We start from the raw sequence: 23,288 nt of genomic DNA, 5'->3' as shown, positions 1-23,288 counted from the left end.
TTCATCAAGGCGCTTACACCTCAACGAGGCATTGAGGTGCAAAAGAACTTCACCTTTGTTACTGTGTTGTGTGCATGTATATAACTATGAGTTGAAAGGAGCGTGTTGTGGTGATCATTCAATATGTTTTTATGTCTCTATTGTGTTTGTTTTTGTTATACGCAGCATTTACATATAAGTCATATATATATATATATATATATATATATATATATATATATATATGCATATACATGGATATATGTACAAGCATACATGTACACACATTACACATAATATACATTAATATATGTATGTACATATATATGTATGCATGTATATATGTATATGTGTGTGAATACATGTATGTATGCATGCATGCATATGTATCTATTGCGCATTTCTTTGCTAAAGCATGTGCACCGCTTTGCGCCTTGCATGTTGGCTCCAAGAGAGCTTGCCACCTTGATGGAGCCTTTAATACCTTAAATACAATAATCAGGCTATAGCCTAGTTTAATAACTGTAATTTTCATCAAGCCACCAAACACATCTAATCAAATTGACAAAATATTTGGCATCTTGTAAAGGAACTGTAGATATTGATATTTTTGGTCAAGCAATGATAGATATTCAGGTTCTTGAGTGCATAATGACGGTTGATGGGTGAGAAACATTGGTGGGTCCATTTTAAAGGAGATCATAACATGAACCGGGTTTATTATGTACCTGGTTGTGTTTTGGAAGTTACCACAAGAAAAGATGAGACAAGCCCTAGCAAGGTCCTCCTCTAGTCTCCTGTTTCTCTATTCTCTCTCCACATTGGGGGGACCATCAGTAAGGGGGTCAAAAGGCCATGAATGAGCTCTGTTGTGCATGCAGTTTGGTTTTGATTTCGCACAAGAAAGATGAGAGAAAGACCTAGTAAAGATCTCCCCTACTTCCATTTATCCCATTCTCTCTGCTCCTCTTTTCTTCTTTCTTTTCCCTCTTCTTTGTCTCCTTCCTTCTGTGTTTATCTTCACTTAAGTTAACTTTATGCGGATCAGATCTTAACTGAATTGTTCACAAAGTAGCCCACAAATCTTAATGTCACTTGAATGATCAATTCAACAACTCGAGATAGTTTCCCATTCACCATATATTCAATGCAACCCTTTCTTTTCCTTCTTTTCTAGAAAAAATATTTTCACCCTACGCACAGCCATAATCTGAAACCAAAGTCTGTTGTACCGCCCGATACGGGCGTATCATAACGTACCAAAAAAAAAAGGGTACAAAACACATCTTCAAGTCGGTACAAGCCTCGTACAGCCTCGTACCGAGGTGCATTACAGTCCATACAGAGGCGTACCGAGATGAAAATCGAGAAAATAGATAAGAAAACTATTTTCGGCACAAAAGCGTACCATACTGTACCGTACTGTACCAAACCGATACGATATCCGGTATCGAGATTACGGACCTTGTCTGAAACCAATCCCTCAAAAGTTTTAAAGTTTGTTCCTTTGGCATAAAAATCCAATATTGTAATCCCTTTAACCAACCTGCAAACTTATGGATACTCTCTTAACAATTTTTCAGTTGCATATGCCCAAAAATCAGTCCATATCAATCCACAAAGAGTAGCCTGAGTGGTGAGCATACTAATGCCTACTGCCTATCACTTTCTTAATTCCAACACTAACCTTTATCGAGGGACTGCATCAAACATCAAGAATAGGAACTGACATTCTTTAACAAAGTAAGAATCAAAACAAATGGATAATGGGCTCATAGATTGGGGTAACTATCATAAATAGAAAAAACAGAGAAAATGAAAGGCATGATCATCTTTATCCACAGGAAAGATAACAAGATAACATTTGTCATATTGGATTAATAGATGAAAATAAAGGATATCCATTTTCTTTTCCCTTTTTTCTTTTTGAGAAGAAACACCCATGTTTAAATTGAAAATAGAGTAAATTACAAAAAAAAACCCTAAATTTATGTTTAATACACTTAAACCCAATAGTTTGTAAAATCTACACCTACACCCAATTAAATTAACGGCGTTAGTGAAACCGTTTAACTCATGTGAACAGTCAAAACTGCCCATAAGTGAGGAGGAGGACACATATACATTTTTTTATGTCCTTTGTGGCTACTATGTCACGTAAGTTATTTTGGTCATTTTTGAAATTTTTTCTAATGTGGCATTTGGGTCCCATTTAAAGTTAACAGTTTGACTACCGTTCGGTTAAGTTATGGGTTAACGTATTTGGATAAAAATAAAACTCAAGAGAGTAAGCATATATTATTCGTACTACTAGCTGTAAGTGTAATTTACCCCTAATCTTAGGTAGGTTTTTGTAATTTACTCTTAAAAATATGAATCGGAAAATTTAAAAATATGTGTAGAATCATTTGCCTAGGAGTATGTCAGCATGATTTTAGCAGGCATCAAATGGCATATAGGCATTCCCAGAGCAAAGAAAATGTAAATTGCAGAAAGTTTATGCCGGTGGTAGTGCCTCAAAGAACCTTACCAAGTCCTAAAAACAGAGAGGACGGGTTGCAATGCAGAGACTAAGGAGAAAAGCCAGTAGAAAAATAGTTGATTTACCTTTACTGATTAAAAGGAATAACGATAAAAATATTCTCATCTAAAACATATTCAACAATGAATAAAACTGAATTATTTTAGCAAGATGGCGATTCTGCAGTGGATAACAAGTTGAAAAAAGATTTGGAATCAAGCCCAAGTCTCAAACCTATTAGTCTCCTAATATGCAGCAAGTTATATATGTAAAAACATAGTAAAAACAGAGATACCAGCAAACTTAGAAATGAACTTAAGTGCGCTTGATCTATTTTGGAATTCTCGTGTACAATATCAGGTATGTACTTGAGTAGAAACTATTAATTTGTTGGTATTCATCATCAGATAGTAGTCAATTTGTAAAAGCAGGACTTTAGATGATTTTGTCTACTAAAACAAGGGATGAGTTCTTGCAGTTCGGTATACCCCGAACCAGCTAGTTCAGCACAAATTGGCGAACCATGCTTATTTTGAGGAGTATATAAAAATTGGACTCTACATTGTGACTAAAATAGAATTTAAAGAAACATTTAATTTTCTGTTAAAAAATTAAAAAGAAAGTTTAACTAATACAGGTTACCTGGATAGGAACTTCAAGTTTCAACCTCAAATTGGACCGCTCCTTACCTTCCTCACCTTCTTCCAATAGCTATTACAACACAAACAAATGATTATATAAATAACATGGCAACTTTATGAGATCCTACCCAGACAATATTATTTGTCTGAAGAAAAAGAAAAGCATGCCAAAGCCTATCATCCACACACCAACCGACTATCCCTTTTCCATGCACATGTTCCCATCAATTGTTCATCCATAAAGACATAATATGAGAAACACATATAAAGTTGTTAATCCTTTACACACAAAAATTGATTCATGGCAAACTTATATAAGCCACATGAATTATTTCAGGAAAAAATGATAACAAAAGAAAATTCATGTATAAAGTAGCAGGTGAAGCGTATGACTCTTCAATTTGTGCTTATGCTCACGAACTCTAGTAAGGATGATATAGTGCATCTTCAATTGCACATTAAATATCAAGGTGCAACAACATATAATTCCATATTAAGATATGGCATGGCAAACCACATATAATAATGTCATGCAAGAATGAAGAAGAAATCCACCACCTCCCATATAAGTAATGATATAACTTCCAAGGCAAGTACGTCACATTTACCTCTCTACATGATTTGTACGCTTCATAACATTTAGCCTTACACAAAAGCTCCACAGCATTTTAAGAGAGGCTCATCTTAATACATGAGACAGAGAATGGATTTCCAGTATTGCAAAGAGAATGAATTTCTTGTGCAAGTAGCTCAAGGCACTCAACAAGATTAATGTTTAATACTATTGATCAATAATCAATACCACCAAAATCTCTGAGAAGTACTGGTACTTATTGCAGCACCAAAAGGAAAAATATACAAGATGTCAATAACCTTTGGAACTTTATCTCCCCAAACTCCCAATCTTTCACTGACCTATGCCATATCTACCAAGGAAAGAAGCCAAATCTATGAGACTTCATGTCACTCAATATGGAGTGAACCCAGTTTTGGCCATGAACATGCTAACAAAAATGTTCAACGGCAATTTCAACATGCTATTCAACATATTCGGGCAGCAATTCCACTCCATGCTATGTTATCAGTTCCTCGGGAAAGAGGCTTCAGGCTGTTCCATATCGCACTTTTAGACCTTTTCTAAATAGCAAACATGATAGCTGCACTGTGCACATCCATAAGCAGTCCTTTCATTTCATTATGTCCATCTCTTGTCAGATACGTAATACCATAATGCTCCATTCTACAATTAATAGTACCATCAGCATAACCAATACGATGTCCAGTTTCATTGCCTGGATGTAAATCTATAGTTTCTAGTTAAATTCCTTATAGATGTAAAATAACAACTTCTTACAGAAAACAGATATTTGTTTTGCTATAAGCCTATAACCATACTGAATACAGCCTGCATTATTTAATCTTTGTATAATTTTTTGCATCTATTGAACTTTTTACTGTATACAGAGTGAATAAAAGAACATGCTCCCAGCTGTACATTTTGCGAAGTAATCTCATTGTTCCTTTAACATATGCTAAACCATCTTTCCCTACAGGAACCATGCAGGCAAGTTTCTTACTGAAGAATCTTAATATCAGATCATCACATCCTTCTCCAAATCGCGGATGCTTCAGCACCGCTTCATTACAATGTCTTCATTTTTGTATTAACTTTATTTTTACTTAAATAGAACTCTAATAGTCAGGAAAATTCCAAGAACAAGTTGCTACCTATATTTTCTCATATCTATCTATTTCCGAAAACCAGGAAACTTGCAATTTTCTTGGTAAAATAACAGTGGGGCTAGATGTCCTGAAATTTTCTATACTAAAGTACAGACTGCTGACTTCGATGTCATTTTGTTTCCATTTTAATGTCATTAGGGATGGCAGTGGGTTGAGTATGGGTTGGGTAGGCCAACACCTGTACCCACCCTGCAATTGGAAACCCGTACCCATACCCACCTCGGGGCGGGTAGAGCAGACAGAGAGGGGGGGGGGGTTAGGTTAGTAAAGATACATACAACACATCACTATAGATTTGCAACAATTCTTGTACAGTGGTCGAAAGATTTTATGGATAAATTTCTATACTTCTTCCCTGCCATTATAATTAGCCACAAGTCTCTTACAAGCAATCATTTCATAATTGGTGATAAAAACAAATCACATTATTTTGGTTTGTGGAGCTCCTGTTTTCTTTGTCTTTGCATTGTCGTCGCTCCAAAAGTAGTTACAGTATATATGTAGGTATCTTAGATAAGCATATATAAGTAACTTCTAGTCACAACCATTTGGTCGTAACTTCGACAAAATGACTTCTAACATTTATAACAAAGATCTGACTAAGCATAAACTACCAAACCAGTATACAACGAAGAAAAAGTAGAAAAAGTAGCTGGGCAAAAATAATATATCTTGTGGCATAGCATATTAAAACTCGAGTACAATAATTTTCTATAAAAAAAATTAATAAAAAATTGTTTTTGTATTTAATGGATGTTGAAATTAGATTGAGACGAAAGAAACCATCTGCACCCTAATCTTGCAGCCTAGAACTACTCCCGACTTTAGATCACATGTCCAGGCACCCTATCATGACTATTAGCTCGATTCTGACAGACCGATCATTTCCATTAACGAGGCTCGCTTCCAACCAACGACTGCCAAACAGCAATTGGTCGCCTTTCTCTCGAGTCCACCAAATCAGCGGATAAACGAAAAAACCCACAAACCCTAGCACCCCACTGCCTAATCACAAACATCAAAAGGAACTAAGGAAGATCAGAATGAACAACCCATACCACAGTGAGAGATTGTGGACGTCGGTGTCAAGGACAGCAATTGTGCTAGTGAGGGCTCGAAGAAATGAAGACCTCCACCAAGATGACCTCATTCTAAGGGAGGAGAGTTGGTGCAACGACGAAGGGGATGAGCAGCCGTTCGACGGTCGACGGGATGACATGCCAAAGGAAGGAGTGCAAGGCACTGCAACTAGAGCAAAGCAGGGGACGGACGACCGAACAGAGGACTTGGGCTATTGAGCGAAGTTGAGTGGGTTGGAGAAGTGAAAGGTTCATTTAAGGTTATATTATATCAAATTAGGTTCAAGTTGGGCCTTGCCATTACCCACACCCAATCCGAATCCACTTCGGGTGTCAAAATTAAAACCCATCCCTACCTCGACTTCAAACGAGGTGGGTAAAACCCGCCCCATTAAAGTCAGGTCAAGTACTCAATGGGTCGGCTTAAATTACCAACCTTAAATATCACATGAAGATTGTACATAGCAACGACTGGCGTACCGCTCCACCACCCGATGCAGAGCATACCAAGTTATCTGCCCCCAAAATAGGACAGTACATAGTCAACACTAGAAAAGGCTCAAACTGCTTGATTTAGGCCCAAACCAAGCTAAACCAACCAGTTTGGCTCGATTTAGGGTTGTTCAACATTCTCTCCCCTTTAACAATTAAGTGGGAGGCGAAGAAGGCCACTCATGCCTTCTCTGTCTCTCCTCTCTCCTCCCTCCCTTCCTCTCCGGCTCTTCTTATGTAGGTACACCCTAGTTCGGCACAGTACAAATCTGTATCATATCGAACCAGTCGCCAGCCGGTACGCCCTCTAGTACTAGCTCAGACCTTGCTTCAGGCGATCATCTAGGAACCTTAGGAGGCTGACAATCCGAATCCTTTTGCAGATGATCTCCATTGGCTATGAATGTAACTAATCTACCTTCATCCTTATCCACGCAACTAGAGGAACCGACTCATGCAAAAGCACCGGAATGATCTTGTATATATTCATTATAATTGGTGCCTCAGATTGAAGTGCATTGAAGAGGACGTGGTGTTGAAGTATGATGATCCACTTCACAATGACTCTACATATGATGAAGAGGATCTAATGATTGGTTGGCTTGAATGCTAGCAACAGCAACCAAAGCTAGATGAGCCAGGATCGCCTCCTTGACTGACCAATTTCGTAGCCAGTGAAGCTAGAATGGATGTAGAACAATGGAGAGAACATATGCCACGCTCACGTTCAACCAAGCAGCCACAAAGATCACGAAAAAGCCGATCGTCATAAGGTGACATCCTCCTAAAGATTTGACCAAGAGATGCTAACAAGAGGCCATCGCGGTATCCGATCTACTCAAGGTGAAGGATACCATTGTTCCACCCAATAGAGCTAGCTAGAGAGGGAAAAGAATGCAACTTCTTAGGCCAGCAAGATAGGAAAAAAAAGGGAGATGTAGTTCCATTGGAGAGAGTCGAGGAGTCTAGTCACTCATATTCGGAGACCAATAAGCCCTTAGATGACAAGTTGTCGAGATCATCCCGCGATACCAACAATGATGACAGTTCAAGCAATGGTGCATCTGGTGGCTAGAGAGGTAGCGATGGATATGGAACGACAGTATATAACTCACAGCTCCAAAGTGGTCTTCGATTTACTAATAAGTTCCGGTTCACTCATGCCTCATAGAATAAGGATCACGGTGCACAACCTAGTAGAGCTCGTGAGAATACAATGCATGGAGGAGATGAGCCTCTCGAAGTTGTTCGAGATATGATGCTGCTACATATAATATTGCACATGGAGTAGGATTTCTGGACATATCTGAATCCAAGTCATACTTCATATCCTATTCCATACAGCCAACTAGGGCTGTCAACGAGCCGAGCCGAGCCCGAGCCACCGCAGGCTCGGCTCGGCTCGTTCCATAAAAGTCTAGGCTCGGGCTCGGGCTCGGGCTCGGGCTCGGTACCGAGCCCTGTACTGGGCTCGGGCTCGAGCTCGCCTGGCACAGCTCCGGCTCGGGCTCGGGCTCGGGCTCGTGAGGCTCGTTTGCCTGAGCCCGAGCCTGCCCCGGCGGCCGGCGCCCCATCCCCATCATTCGTCGGAGGACGGGAGGAGAGAAGAACGAAGGAAATAAAGAAAAAAAGAAAGAAGAGAAGAAAGAAGGGGGCGGCCGCGAGCACCACCGGCACAGGCGTCGGCCGCGGGTCGACCGCAGGTGCCGCAGGCGCCGGAGGCTCGGCCGCGGGGGAGAGAGTGAAACTTTCACTATGAAAGGAAGGGGGTAGGGGGGACCTCGACGCAGGAACGGCCGGATGGGGCGGCGGCGCTTCACGCTTGTTGCCTTCCCCGTCGAGGGCGACGGCATCAGGGGCGGAAAAGGGAGAGGAGGTTGCGGCGAAGCTTCTCGGAGAGCTGGGATCGGGTGTACGGCGTCTTCATTGTCGTCGGAGGGGAGGGGGCATCGGCTTCGGGCTTGGGGGCGAGCCGGCGAGGAGAACGAAGAAGAAACCGAGAACGGCGAGAAGAAAGGAGGGCTAGAGGCGGAGGGGATTAGGGAATGTTCTGGAGAAACCGAGAAGAACGGAGAGTGGGAGTGGCCAGTGGGAGACTAGGGCATCGTATTCGGGCGTTTGGTTTCCTTTGGGCGTTTGAGGCTTTGAGCGTGGGACTGGGACCCAATCAGTCAATCACCCAAGTGGCTAACAGGCTAAGTCGCGAATCGGGAGGGGCTCAGGGGGCTGAGCGGCTGGGCCTGGGCGTGGGCCCGCCGGCTGGGCCTGGGAGTCTCACACAGTCACATACTCACTAGGGCTCGTTTGGGCTCGTGAGCTACTCGGGCTCGAGCCCGAGCTCAAGCTCGAGTGTAAACGAGCCTCATGTTGGGCTCGGGCTCGGGCTCGTTTCACTAACGAGCCGAGCCCGAGCCGGGCTTTTACCGAGCCGAGCCCGAGCAGCTCGGCTCATTAACAGGCCTACAGCCAACCTATGACCTTCATGAATATGATTCGTCTAAGATGTTGTATTCGAGTGGGTACTATCCTTCACAGTCTCAAACAACTTTGGGGTTGGATTTTGTTGTCACGATCTTTGGATGGTCATATCTAGCGCTCAAGCAGGAATACATGGCAGCCAACTTGGAATCTTGGAATGCTACCCAAGCCTGGATAATGATCGTGATCCCAACGTCTGCGAGGAACATCGACACTTCACAAAATTCTAGATGAAAATATGTATTTGGTACTTTAAATATATTAAATCGACTCCATTCGTTATATTGTATATATATTCACTTCTAAGGACTTTAATTGTACTTCAATTCCATTTCATATCCAAAAAGAGATCAAAACAATGTTAAACTTACAAATTAAATAACCAAAATCATCAAAAAAACCATAAGTGGAAACAAAACAATTTGAGAAAACAAAAAAATTAAAAAAATAAAAAAAAACTAAGAAAATGACATACTGATCAAATGATTGATATGCCAGCCCATACTACGTGTCAGTGTGGTACCGAACCAATATCAGACCTTACCGGTAGCCGACCGATATGGGATACAATACGACAAACCTTGGTGCATAATATACTCGAAACTACTTTCTTAAGGTCCACATATAATATTAGTTACATTTACTATCGTTTAGTCACCTTTACAAGTGCTCATCTGAGCAATAACAGCAACAAGTTCGCTTCCATATGTAGAAAAAGTTTCCCTTTAACAAAAGAACACTCAATCATATTCATGTCCTAATTGATATGAGTATTGTGAATCCACCAAATGCATATTGCTAGAAAATGGGTGCGTCCAATTCCAAAGTTAGTAATGAGAAAAAAAAATGCAATAGCTAACTGAGCTAACTGATGGCAAGCAATATAGGTCAACTATAAACTTTGTGTTTGTTGGAGTCTTAAGTAATTGAGGAGCATGTTTATTTATTTTTGGTTCTAGGGCCAGAATTTCTAAGGATCAACTCAGGCTTTGATTCTTCATGATGATATCTCTTTTTGCAAAGAGTCTTTGTATTATTAATAGTTTCCTGAATCTACCAATTCTGTGTCTCACTATATCAAAGATATATGATTGGTCATTAACTACTCTAGTACATAAATAAATATAAAATTATTTTATGCACCTCTCAGGTACACAAAAAACATCCATTGTCCAATCAGTACCAGTCTTTGTTCAGCCTAAAATTTCCCTATTCTCTGTAACCAAAGCAACAGGTGGCAGATGCCCACTTATGCAATTTTTCACAAGAGACTAATCATGCTTCCTGCAGAATACTGAAGTACCACTCATCTTCAAGCAAACAAATTCTCCATAGATTCCAAAGAATTGACAAATTAATGCTTTATATCAAAAGGATACATTAGAGATCATGCCTAACCTCTCATTAATATGTTGTTGGTTGCAAATGAGTTTCTTTAAAATGTAAAGCTGAGGTCTTCATTAATAACTTCAAAGCGCACATCTTCTAAAAGAAGGGTTCAACACAAATAAAGGCATCAGCGTGCCCTTGTCAAAAAAAATTATGTTGGAGGTCCGATATGTTTTCTCCAAGGTGATTTTTGTCATATAGTTTTCTCTTATAGAGTTACACCTTTTCTGAATTAGATGAGGAGATCCAACATTGATGATCCGAGCCATTAGATGGGATCTACTACTCTAAACTGCCAACACACCAAAAATCATATAATTTGGAGACCCCTAGTCTATATATCAATTGGCCAAAATTTGACAGTTTAAATAACATGAAACAATACATATATTTTGACCACTTGATACATAGACTAGGGGTCTCCAAATCATATGATTTTTTTGCATGTTAGCAATTTAGTGATAGTAGATCACATTCCTAAGCTCGGATTGTTGATGTGGGACCCTAGCATCCAATTCAAAAAAGGTGTAATACTATAAGAGTTACACTAGGTGTAACCTGATCCTGACCCCTTCTTTGAGATGGAAATCCAATATAATTTTTTTCAAGGTAGATTGCATGAAGTATACAGTAGAAAATCAGATGAGTTCCCTAAGACAAATCCTTCCAATCACTTACAGCAATTGAAAAATGCATTATATGGCCTCAAGCAGGATCCTAATGTATTGTTTAATGAACTTTAGCAGCTCTTCTCTCATATAAACATTGATGAAGCCAAGTTAGAAAATCTTAATTCTTTCTTATCTTCTGTAAGTGTACTTTCTCGTACATAATCTAGTCATCATTACAGGCAAGGATGAAGTTAAAATATTCTACAATACATGATAGTGTTTGTACTAGATTACATTATGAAAAAATCCAGATTTTTATGTTGCCTTTTGGCATGAAATTTGATCATAACACAAATCTTAACTGCTCATACTGTTCTTGATATACTATGCTGCAGTGATTGGAAAAAGACAGATCAATCAGCACCCCTATTTTGTCAGATATAAATTAATAGCGATGTCCACTAGCCAACTATTGCAGTATGATGGGCCTTAGGCCACATCTAAAAGCCTGTTCTGATTTTTGTAATTAATCAGTGTCCCAAATGTTATATGATTTCCAAAAAAATATAAACCAACAAACAAAGAGGATATCATGCCTTATCCATAGAGCACTCAATCAGGGTCGCTTGATAATCTACCACACAGTTGGTGCAACCTACAATCGATTACTACAGGTGTAAATTAATTTCATAATAATCAATTATGGTGCGATTGATTAGACACTTCAGCAAATATTCATCATCCCAAAAGATCATCATAGAAGTATACGAACGCAAAACAGAACATGATAGATATCTTATTAACGAAGCCTAATCAATGAAATATAACTAGTGCAGCAAACTAAAAATAACCACAACAAAACAATAAAAAAAATATTGCCAGTAATCTCGGGTTCCAAGGATATAATAGATGGCAACGATGGCAATGATGATGGGTGGAGATAATGATTGATGGACGAAGAAACGTGGGCTGGGCAAAAGATAGTGATAGAACTAGTCGGATACTTACCTCTGCGAGTTTGGTCCCTCCAATCCAATAAGAATCTTCAGGCCGCGCTCCACCAAGGTATTGAGATGAAAAATGACAGGGTCAAGAAGGTAGCTCCAAGAAGAAATAGATCAAGAAGCAAGATGAAAATGGAAGAAAAAGGGTCTCTCAAGGCTTCACCCACAGTGGCACTCACCTTTCTAGGGTTTCTTCTTCTCTTTTTTGGTTGTTGTCCTCTTTTTATACGCCGAGTTACTGTTTCATGATAAGTAACTGGGTCGGGTTACTGTTCCGTGAACAGTAACGGGTCGGGTTACTATTTTGTGAACAGTAATGGGGTCGGGTTACTGTTCTTTTTTTTTTTTGTTCTTTCTTTTTTCTTTTCTAACTTTCTTCCTCCCTTCTTCCATACATTTAACATGCACAATTCTATTTCCAAGATTATCATCCATCCTCCTCCGTTCCTAGAGATGAGTGATGACCGTGGGCATTGAAGAAAGGCTAAAGCTCAAGCAATTAAGTGTGGTGATTTGGAGTTGGGTTAGGCTTCCTATCACACCTAGGTGGACCATTTTTACTTGGCAGTACTAGTACATGACTCGACTGAAAATCCAAGTCTAAACATGATTTTAGATGGAAAACACAGAAACAACAAAAAATATAAAGTATAAACTATGTATAAGATGGAATCTTGAGACTACATCAACAGTCTACCTTTCTTATGATAATTTGACTAGATGTGATGTACAAGAAGCAGAAAAACATTGCATGCCTTCTTCCAGTTATTTCATTTCATGAACATCTAAAAACTGTAGTTGCTCAACTCAGTATTGAAGTAGAGTGCCAATCAAGTTGACATTTTAAAAGATCAATGGCTGCAGGACGCACCTTCAACAATAAAATTTATACAAAAATGCACATATCCTTAGGTAACATACATACAACAAAATGTAAACATTAAGAAATTATAACAGATATAACGAAACACAATCATGTAATTACTGGAATTCTTTGCAAAAGATAAACTTATTCTCAGGAAACTAAAAGGAAATGAAAAACTAAAATTGTAAGATAACACCATAGCAATTTTAAGATTCTAATTACAGAATTACAGGATAGTATCTCAAAAAGCGAGCTACTTAAGGGCCTGTCTAAATGCCTGCCTTATGTTTTCGTATAATAAGTGGCAAGGGGTTGAGAAAACAGGGTGAGAAGTTAAATGGGTAGGAACCAGACAACTAGCCCCACAATCCAGAGATTTCTATTATACAATAAATTGCCTTTGAATTGCATTGACCCTTAAATCTTGGGATGGCAGGATCTAGAGCCTCCACAGATCCTTCCGACTTCCCCCTTTCCCTGCCATAATTTCCTCAGCCATTCCCGACTTTTTGTTTTTTTCTGTGTTTTTGTGAGTAGGAGAGATGTAGATATCAAACAGACAGGATTTTGGATTTTGGCCTCCAAATAGGTCAGCCCTCAAAGGAACATACCTGAGGCACAATGCGCTTGAAGGTCCTGAACTTTCCCACAAAAGTATCCAGAATGCGCCCCTAAAAGTGAAAAGAAAAATGAAGACATATAGATCAGTTGACTATGATAGGATTAATAGATATAGGATAAACATATGCTGGCACCTAGTAGGAAATTGTTATTCATCCGTAATATATTAGGATAGTGATGATTTACAGATCCATACCAACAAAACTCGTGCTTCATCCATGCTTGGTTGGTCGACACCTTTCTCATAAATTGGTTCAACCTAAGACGCAAGCAGCCACGCCAAAAAGTTATCATAAAAGTAAACACATCAGCCACAATGAAATCTTGGTTTCATTTTATTTTAAAATTTAATCATAGTAATGCAATATGCATCTATTTGAAATGTGAAATATCATGTCATTAAATCCATTCTAATCCTCCAAGCAATAATAAATGTTCTCACCAGATTAAGCAACAGACGGGCAGAAGTTGTCTGAATGGCAAGGGTTAAGGATGAATCATGCATATTTCTTGAGAATAGATATGTAATACGAGAAAGCTGCATAACAATAAATAGTTGTCAGGTTTAATAGAAACTGGAGCATACTGCAATTCCCAAGGTCAGTAAATTATGATGGTGAAACTTCAAGCAATATGGATACAAAAAGAAGCACGGACTGAGTAGGTATTGCTCATAAATGAACAGCTATAATGCATTAGTAACCCACAAGAAACAAAGAAAGATTTAATTAATTAGCTCATCCATCCTCTACTATTGGCTAACAAAATATTCCCTAAAACCATCATTATTCACCACTTTCACCGAAAATAAAGCAGGGATCCAAAGATAGTCCATTAAACTTTGTAGTGGCTGCATGAAGTGTGAATAAAATGTTTTCATGTAATCCATTTCAAAGATCAAAAAAGGCAAAACAATGGCCGCGTGCATGATGATAAAAATCTGTTTAAAGGTGGTAAATAATATCACTTGAAAAGCCAACTAAAAGTTGGGCATTGAACCTTACAAAGCTTGTCCACTAATTGAAAGACGTGTGCTTTGAACTCTCAAGACACAGAGACCAAAAATTTGTGGGACGAGGAGTACTGGTAGCATGGCTTAGCTGTCACAATATTAGTCATTTGATGTTATTAAATTTGTTCATATATTTAGGATGGTTATTGGAGCAAATTTACTTCTCCCCAGTGAATAAAAGGTTTTCATTACATTAATTCAGCAAGTTAGTCTTACTCATCAATTGGTCAGCTTTATGACACAAAAATACAGTCCAAGACTTTGCTAACTTTCAAATATTAACTCAAATTCTGTCAACCTTCTATGACTTGGGCATCGAACTTTGATCAACTCAATCTATGCAATAAAGAGAACTGCCATGAAACCATGTAGCCAAACCTTTCTGTTTATTTATTATCTATTTTATTATTAAAAGCAAACTCCAGAGCAATGCATAAGGGGGGAACAGAGAGCATCCCTCCACACCATATGCATCGCACATGGCATATGCTGGCGTAATTTAACCTCCTCCAACCATCAAGAAACCATCCACACTTTCCTTTTGGAAAGAATTTAAACACGGGAAAGATATTCACAACATTCAAAAATTCACCCAAACTCTTTCAAAATGTTCTAGCCTCTAATATTTCCTTGTCCCCAAAAACTGAACCCATTCTTCCATTTAAACAAATTAATCATACAGCAATATGAAAGTATCCGTATTTCTTAAGGTCAATCTCTAATAGCATTCTTCTCATCCATGAGTTCATTACAGATGTTTTTAATACAAGGTTGACGTCAAAAAGGACTTTCTTAAGGTAGATCTGGAAAAGATTTAGGATACAACAACTAGAAATTACATTTGGCATAACATCATGTTTGATAAAATTTGGACAAGCTTATGAATGCCTTCCTTTTCTATATTGGCTTTTCCACATATTTCATTGATAGCAATAAGCATTTGAGGCAATGAAACCCCCATCTGCTTATTTATTAATCATTCCTATGGAATTCATTGTTGCTTTGGAGATTAAAGTTATCAATGTCTGAGAACTTCGGTTGTCAGCACACTTATATCACTCATTTAATCATTCAAGAAGACCTTTTTAGTCTTCATAGGGATTGATTCCTCCAGTTAAATGCCTCAAAATTGTTATCGTATAATAAACCAGTGACGAAGTAAAGAAAAGGCTAATTCTTAGTAAAACATTGCAAGAACACAGGAGACTTTGTTTTTATTTGGATTACAGCAATCTCTATCCAATATATTGATCTTTGACTTACTACTGGCTGCTTGAAAAATCATGTTTGTGTTCTGTTATAGGATCTAGAATTAAGAGATGACTAGGGAATTTCATTTCTTCAGTGATCATATGGAATCTGGTTAAGCAGTTCCATATAGTAGCAAAACTTATCAGGTTGTTCCTTTCCATATTGTTAAAAAAAAAATCTCATTCTTATAGCAAACATGTTTTACAATTTTCTAATAGCAGATCTCACACTAGCAGATAGTCCTTGTTGTTCCAATAAAAAGGGAGTGTGGGCACCAGAAGCGCTTATCCACTTACCATACTAATCTAACTTATGCCCATTTCTTTGTCAAACCATGTAAATATTGGATTCAGCAAAGAAACCAACTTTTATGATCAATCTAAATAAATTATGCAGCAAACTTCTCACTGATAATGACAATAGCACCTAGAACCTGAAGCACTTTAATCTCTCCACTATAGCAAACTTTAGCTACATGCACACAAATCACAATCAATTAAGCTAGAACCAACAAAGGAGAGCTCAGCAAGAAGGATTGAAAGGGCAAGAATAAGAAGAATCCCACAGAGATGCTTATTTCTAGTTCAGAATCCCAAATCACCTTATATAGTTGCAGTCACACCCCCCCTCCAACATTTTAACAATGGCTGATGTCATCATCTTCTTCTTTTGTTGCACAATAGAAGTCGTGAAATCTAACATAGTAAAGCAAAGATCTTGATATATCTCAAAGAACAGCACAAGCATATCCTTATTTTTTACTTTTAGTTTATAAATTATGACATCCTATTTATATATTGACATTTCAATCTCTCTAGCTACTTCAAGTACGATGATTCTCCTTTGTGTTTGATGAGATAGAAGATAGAATCTAGAATCAAGGAATTACAAGGAAATTTCATGTCATTTTTGGATAATAGAGAATTGAATGAAGATTAGATGGTTCTATGTAGTTTCCATGCGATTAGATTTCTGCTATCCATATACATAAGAAAACTCCCAAGCTAATAGAAAAGCTGTTCGTCAATTTTCTGTACAGCTCTTACACTACCAGATAGTCCCTTCATCCCTTGTTTGTAGGATAAAAGAGAAGCATGGGCCTCAGAAGTTCTAATCCACCCATCTTACAAGCCAAGAACCTTATCTCTAAACAAATTTTTATACTACCATCATAATTTATTAAATTTACATCGGTTTCTACGCCATGTATTTGTTTTATTCAATTTGGTAATAAATCTTAGGATTTCTCTTCCTCGAAACCAAAGAAAACCCTATTCTTACGATCAATTTAGATATATACCAAAGCAAAATTCTATCATATAACAAGGCAACTCCCATAACTTGAAGACAGCTTCACCTCTAGCTGTAGCAAATTATATCAAGACACTTTAACTAAGAAATGTAACATGCATATCACTTCAGGTTAAACCAATAAATGAGAAAGGGAGCTTGCATAAATGATGAGAAGGGCCAAGGATGGGATTAAGCCCACCAAGATACCTATTTCCAATTAGGAACCATCAATCATATTACATAGCATAGATATACCTCTCCCTAACATTATAATCATAGGTCACACTATCTTCTTTTTCGAAACAATAAGAGGCTGCAAAACCTAGCATGACTCCATAAAATTTAAGGCACTTTCGAGTAAGGAATGTTGCAGGCACTTCCACCAAGCATGTTATTCACTTAGAAATAGCACAAGTTACACAAAAATGTATAACAGGGCAAGAAGTCTGGCAGCAATCTGAATTGTCAGATGTTCTGTGCTTCCCTCAACCCGGTTATATTTATGCTAAGGACCTCGTATAATATCATCAAACATAAAGCTACCTCAACGGGTAATGAATTAAGCAAATGAAACTTTGTAGGTAACTACATGAACACATAAATCACCACTGAGCAACTTAGGGAAAGCTGCAAGCCTTGAGTTGCCAATGAAATGTCCATAGCAGAAGGCCCATTTTATTAGAATTCAAATTTGATGAACTTGAATATTAAGTGTAAAGGAAGTCAATCCGCTAGTAACAGTCTTTATCATTGTGAAAATTTGGTTTACGTTAAGAAATTTGCACAATCTAAAACAAGATTCAACAAGGTGTCGTCTTCTACAAAAGGCGAGATCTCACTAACAACCACTACCTAATAACAACACCCTGCAAAGATTGGAAGATCCATTTGTTCCAAATACGATGATGGACTCTAGCTTGCTTGCTTTGCGAAGGATAAACCCCATCAATTTGGTGAGCATTCAATAAAGGGAAAGCATGAATTGCAGCAAAGAAGAGCATTGATATAGAAACTCCTCTATCAATATTCATGAACTAACTCCAAAATAAAGGTATAGATCAAGAATCACAATTTAGCTCTATGTAAGAGAACTAGAGAACAGATGAAAGCATCTTGTTATCTTTCCTTGGAGCTAGCAATCGCCACATCAACTAGAACTAGATTCATAACACTCCAGAAAAAATCAGAAATGGAGAGTACAGCTTAATTGATAGTAGGGTTCCCACTGATAGAGATGCACAAACCCCTATTCTCGGCTAATATAATAAACAGATGGCACATGACCTAGCTTATGGAGTAAATATAGAAGAGTTGAAAGAGCTTTTGACATGCTAGAGCCACTTGATGGGAAATGAGGATTCAACAATTTAACCAAGAAAAGCTATTCAAGACCAAATGGAGCACCTCATGCACTTCAAGTACTAAACCACATCTCATACTCTTAACGTTATTAGGGTAGCTTTAAATATTAAGTAGGGGTTCCTGTCAAGTAAAAGGGAAACAGATATATTCAGAAAAGGCCAAAAATCTAATATAAAAGTCCATACTAAAATAACACAGCATTGCACTTTTGCTATGAGCATCGAGTCTCATTCATACATAGGAAGGTTAATTTTTTGCGCTGATTGGATGGCAAGATGCGAAAGACATATAACCAGAAGATGGTTTGGCAACAACACCTGCCAATGGCTTATGTGGATACTTGATTAATAAGCTTAAAGCTAATTATTACTAAAAAAATTAAGTAATGCATTTTAGAAACTGGTGGCAAAAAAAAAAAGACCATCGTCAAGAAAGTATCAATTTTCCAAATGACAACAGCAATATATAAGAAAATTTTATCTTCTTTCTAATTTTAAACAGCATATATAAAACAAAGCATATAACATTGTCATGCAAATATACAACAGAAAAACTGAAATAGAACAAGATGAAAGATTCTAAAGGTTCATAGGAAAACCAGCATGGAATCTATTTTATGATTTCATAACTCTAAAGCCATTGGAACACCTCACCAAAAGAAAGACAAGCAGAAAAGTCCATACAATGAGGCAAGGTCTAACACTAAAAATGAGATTAAAATAGAACCTGAGGAAGTGAAAGGTCCCCTCGAACATAATGCACCATCTCTGCGAGAATGGTATAAGCCAACGGTCTTAATGTCTCAATACAAACTCGGCCAGTCCCAATTAGAACCCTGAAACAACAAAGCTTCCAGTTCAGTAAACCAATAATACAATGATGCCGAGGTGAATATACAAGTCAAGAACTTCATGACAAGAGACACATCAATGTTCAAAGTGATAACGCATGAGATAGGTACTTCTTTCACAAGAAGATGCCAGTAGCTTATGACATTTATCAAGGCAAAACAACAACACATGCGAGCATCTTTATAAGTTATTGCATGTTCATATAAATTGCACCAGTTCCTTGAGTGAACAATTTCATTCATAAAAAAGGCTGCATATAGCTCAGGATTAAGATGGAATAAGACCACCTTAACCTGCTTAGTCTGTTGCAAAAGCAGCATCCCTTCTAGCATGAAAAAATTAAACAATATATCTGCACCAGAAGAGTAGAAGCAAGCTTTACAAAAACTGTCAAATGTTGTTACTAAATACCTTTCTTCCAAAAGCATGTCAATAAGAGGAAACAGCCCTCGTCTGAATTCCGAGTTGAGAACATGCTTCATGGCTAGTAGCAGCTCCTGCAATGATGATGCAATCAAGAAACTCAGATTTTCTTTTTTATATTTAGAAAAAAAACGTTCCTTTTTCAAGACAATGGGTTAGATGAATCATAAGGTAAACCAATGTATGCCCAGCCCCTGACCTTTCTAATGGAAACCGAGTCGGGGCAGGTAACAAGCAAATTAACAATGCTCTTGCACATGTGCTCCTCATGAGGCCTAAAGTACTCGGCATGACTCTTCAGCAGATAAGTAAGAAAAGAGAGCGTCTGAACGAAAAAAAATACAAGAAAAGATCAGAGTAAGATACCAAATCAACTCAAATAAACATGAAGCATAGGAATGGTGCAGGAAGAAAAAAGCGAAGACATACCTTAACCTGCGCACCCTTTAACTCCACAAACTGGGTCTTGAGGTGGGAAGGGACCTTGTCGGGCCCGGGGATGGAGATGGCGGTGACCATGAGGGGAAGGAGATAGGGTATGTTGGTCTGCACTAGCTTGGTGTAGAGCTGGAATAGGAACATCACGACGAGGGGGCTCTCAGTGACGATCTTGAACGAGCGCGTGCTCGGGTTGAGCTGCCCAGCCCCAACATAAGGCACCACCCCCGGCCCGCCGCCGCTTCCTGGGGCCTCGTCCAAGCCACCGTCATCGGCCGCAGCGGCGGATGATGAAGCGGGTGCGGCAGCGGCGGGGCCAGAAGAAGAAGAGAGGGAAGGGGCAGGAAGGGGGCTGTTGTTGTTGTTGTTGTTGCTGAAGAAGTGGGAGACGGTGGAGGGGAAGTTGCGGTAGATGGTGCCGACAAAGTCGAGGAAGGGCTGGACTTCGGCCTCGACGGTGGGGCGGAAGTTGCGGAGGAGGTCGAAGATGATGCGGATGGAGATGAGGGCGTTGTCCTCGTTGTCGTGGGTGAGGACCTGGAGGGAGAGCTTGAGGAGGTCCTGGACGAAGGGCCGGAGGACCTCGCTGTGGGGGAGGCGGTTCAGGATCTCCACCACCACGTTGCGAAGCTTGTGCTCGGCGCTCTCCGTGAACTGGGGTTTCGTCAGGTGGGTCAGGATCACCGAGAAGGCACGGAAGTAGCACTTGAGGAAGTTGAGGTACTCCGACGTGTGGGCGATCTCCAGGCTATCCCGCACCTCCATCACCATCTGCAGCCGAAGCTGCACCGCTGTTGTTTTTGTTCGTTGTCCGATTCCAGCACAAAAAAGAAAGCAACACAAGCATCAGAATCGGAATTAACGCAGTCATGGATGGAATTCCAAGTTCTTGGAGAGAAATCGATATCAAGAACGAAAACGAGAGGAGGATTCCTTACGGAGTTCGGGCTCGACGAGGCGCTGGGCGTGCTGCTCGTAGTTCAGGATGGGAGCCATTCTGGCTTCGTGGGAACTGAAACCTAGCCCCCAAAGGAGGAGGCTAGGGTTTATGAAGACGATGGAAGAGGGAACGGGTTCCTCGGAGGTTTTTTTGGAATTTTTTCACTCTTTTGCTTTCCTCTGCTTTCCGTTTCTGTTTCCTCGTGGCATGCTCTCCTTATTTCTGTCGTTGCGAGGTTTTTGGTTTCGCTCGGTGGACTGGGGGCTGGAACGAGAAGGTAGGATGCATTTACAGAGAAATTAGTTCGGCGTAGCCTGGGTTAGGGTAGGACCGTAGGAGGAGATAGTTTCCGCGCGAAAGAATGATTGATCTCTCTCTATCCGCACGAATCCTGAACTAGTTATTGTGCGATCCAACGATTGGCATAAAAAAAAAAGATGAATATTCATGGGCAAAACGATGCAACTCAAACCCTAAGAAATACGGTCGTTTCCTAATTTTAGCATGGCCGCGCCCGGTGCACCGCATCGCTTGACGGCTAGGGCCCACAGAAAATACTGGTTCCGCATTGGCAAAATTAAAAATGTAATTTTATATTCTTTATAAAAAAAAAGTCATTGATCAATGCAAGCTTAGAAATTAAATTATATTGAGTAAAAATAGATATTTTAATGCAATAAAGTAATATGCACATAAGTAATAAGAAGTGAAAGAAATCAAGAAATTGATTGAGACATTACAAAACATAAAATTAGAAGTAGTAAGAACTGAATTACATGGAATGAATTAGGATATATTATATATAGAGAGGGGGGATGGGGGCAGATAATAGCATAAATGGAAAATGGAACTTTAATGATAAATAGAACTTTAATGAAAAGACTTCTAAAAATGTTTAAAAGGATGCAATCTATCCAACAAAAAACATTTAAAACAAAGCCATCTATTAATCCACATATAATTGTTTCAAAAAAATTAAGAAGGTCCAAATACCTTCATTTTTGTGCTGCATAAATTGAAGAGATTTCTATTTAGAGTGATAAATAGAATATTAATTGAAAGACTTCTAAAAATTTTTAAGAGCCTGCCATCTATTCAGCAAAAAATTCTTAAGATAAAATCATCTATTAATCTTTTCTTATAAATTTTTGTAGGAGTATTTTAGAAAAATTAAAAAGCTCCAAATACCTTTGTCTGTATGCCGTATAGACTGAAGCGATATCTATTTATAATAATAAATAGAACTTTAATTGAAAAACTTCTAAAAATTTTTAAATAAGAATTGAGATAGATAAGGGAATATTGATTATAAATAAAAAGGGGTAATAAACCCAAGAATAATATAAAAATATTATGGGAGGCATACAAAAAGAACTAATTCCTACATCTTCTACCTCAAAAAAACTCATGCCACTCGCCACCACTTCACCAAGCACCAAGTCATTAGCATTCTGCTGTCTTCCTCTGGATCTCAAATTTCTCCTTTTTAGCTACTATAAAAATAGGGGGAAAACCCATTTTGATTCTATAAGTTCCTGCCTGGATATCACATGGTTAAATGATTACAAAATAGTAATGCAAATTGGTCATTACATATTATCCAATTCAAGAGATTTTGAAACAACTTGGATGAAGACATAGATAAAGCAATCTCATTGCTCTGATGTGTTTGCTAAATGACGGGTGGAACATCACAATTTTGTCATTTATTCATTGGCAGAGGATCTTACCCTTAGTAGCTTTCATTGAAATATTAACATTTTTGTTTGAATTATGCACATAGTCTAATATAATATAATATAAAGTTGGCCTTTCATCGGAGATTGTATATAACATTAGCAAGCGTACATGAACTATACATACTAAAAGCATACTACCTATTCGGCAAAAAATCTTTAAGATAAAATCATCTATTAATTTTTTGTCTTTTTTTAATACAAATCTATTGATCTTTTCTTAGAAAATTCAACATATGGATATTTCAAGAAAATTAAGAAATCCCAAACACTCTTTTGTGCCACATAAATTAAAGAGTTATCTATTTAGAATGATAAATAGACATTTAATGAAAAGATTTTGAAAAAAATCTAAAAGGATGCAATCTATCCAACAAAAAACCATTAAGATAAAGCCATCTATTAATCCATATATAATTGTTTCAAGAAAATAAAGAAGGTCTAAATATCTTCATTTTTTGTGCTGCATAAATTGAAGAGATCTCTATTTACAGTGATAAATAGAATATTAATTGAAAGACTTCTAAAAATTTTTAAGAGCCCACCATCTATTCAGCAA

General features: G+C 38.3%; 1 protein-coding gene across 1 annotated transcript in view; it reads right to left on the bottom strand.

Annotated features, from left to right (window-relative positions):
* LOC103710945 (transformation/transcription domain-associated protein-like) overlaps window positions 1-21,287 on the bottom strand; it is a 62,814-nt gene extending 41,527 nt beyond the window's left edge. Inside the window, exons 1-9 of the mRNA XM_008796878.4 lie at window positions 20,992-21,287; window positions 20,045-20,844; window positions 19,815-19,940; window positions 19,604-19,689; window positions 19,068-19,176; window positions 13,866-13,961; window positions 13,620-13,682; window positions 13,414-13,473; window positions 3,143-3,211 (exon numbers count right to left, since the gene is read on the bottom strand). Of these exons, the coding sequence (XP_008795100.2) occupies window positions 3,143-3,211; window positions 13,414-13,473; window positions 13,620-13,682; window positions 13,866-13,961; window positions 19,068-19,176; window positions 19,604-19,689; window positions 19,815-19,940; window positions 20,045-20,844; window positions 20,992-21,049 (1,467 nt within the window). The 5' untranslated portion in view covers window positions 21,050-21,287. The remainder of the gene's footprint in view (window positions 1-3,142; window positions 3,212-13,413; window positions 13,474-13,619; window positions 13,683-13,865; window positions 13,962-19,067; window positions 19,177-19,603; window positions 19,690-19,814; window positions 19,941-20,044; window positions 20,845-20,991) is intronic.
* Window positions 21,288-23,288: the final 2,001 nt, after the last annotated feature.

This window comes from Phoenix dactylifera, chromosome 1, assembly GCF_009389715.1.
Source record: "Phoenix dactylifera cultivar Barhee BC4 chromosome 1, palm_55x_up_171113_PBpolish2nd_filt_p, whole genome shotgun sequence".
Classification (NCBI taxonomy): domain Eukaryota; kingdom Viridiplantae; phylum Streptophyta; class Magnoliopsida; order Arecales; family Arecaceae; genus Phoenix; species Phoenix dactylifera.
Note: the sequence above shows the minus strand (reverse complement) of the source record. Positions and strands in the feature narration are given on the sequence as shown.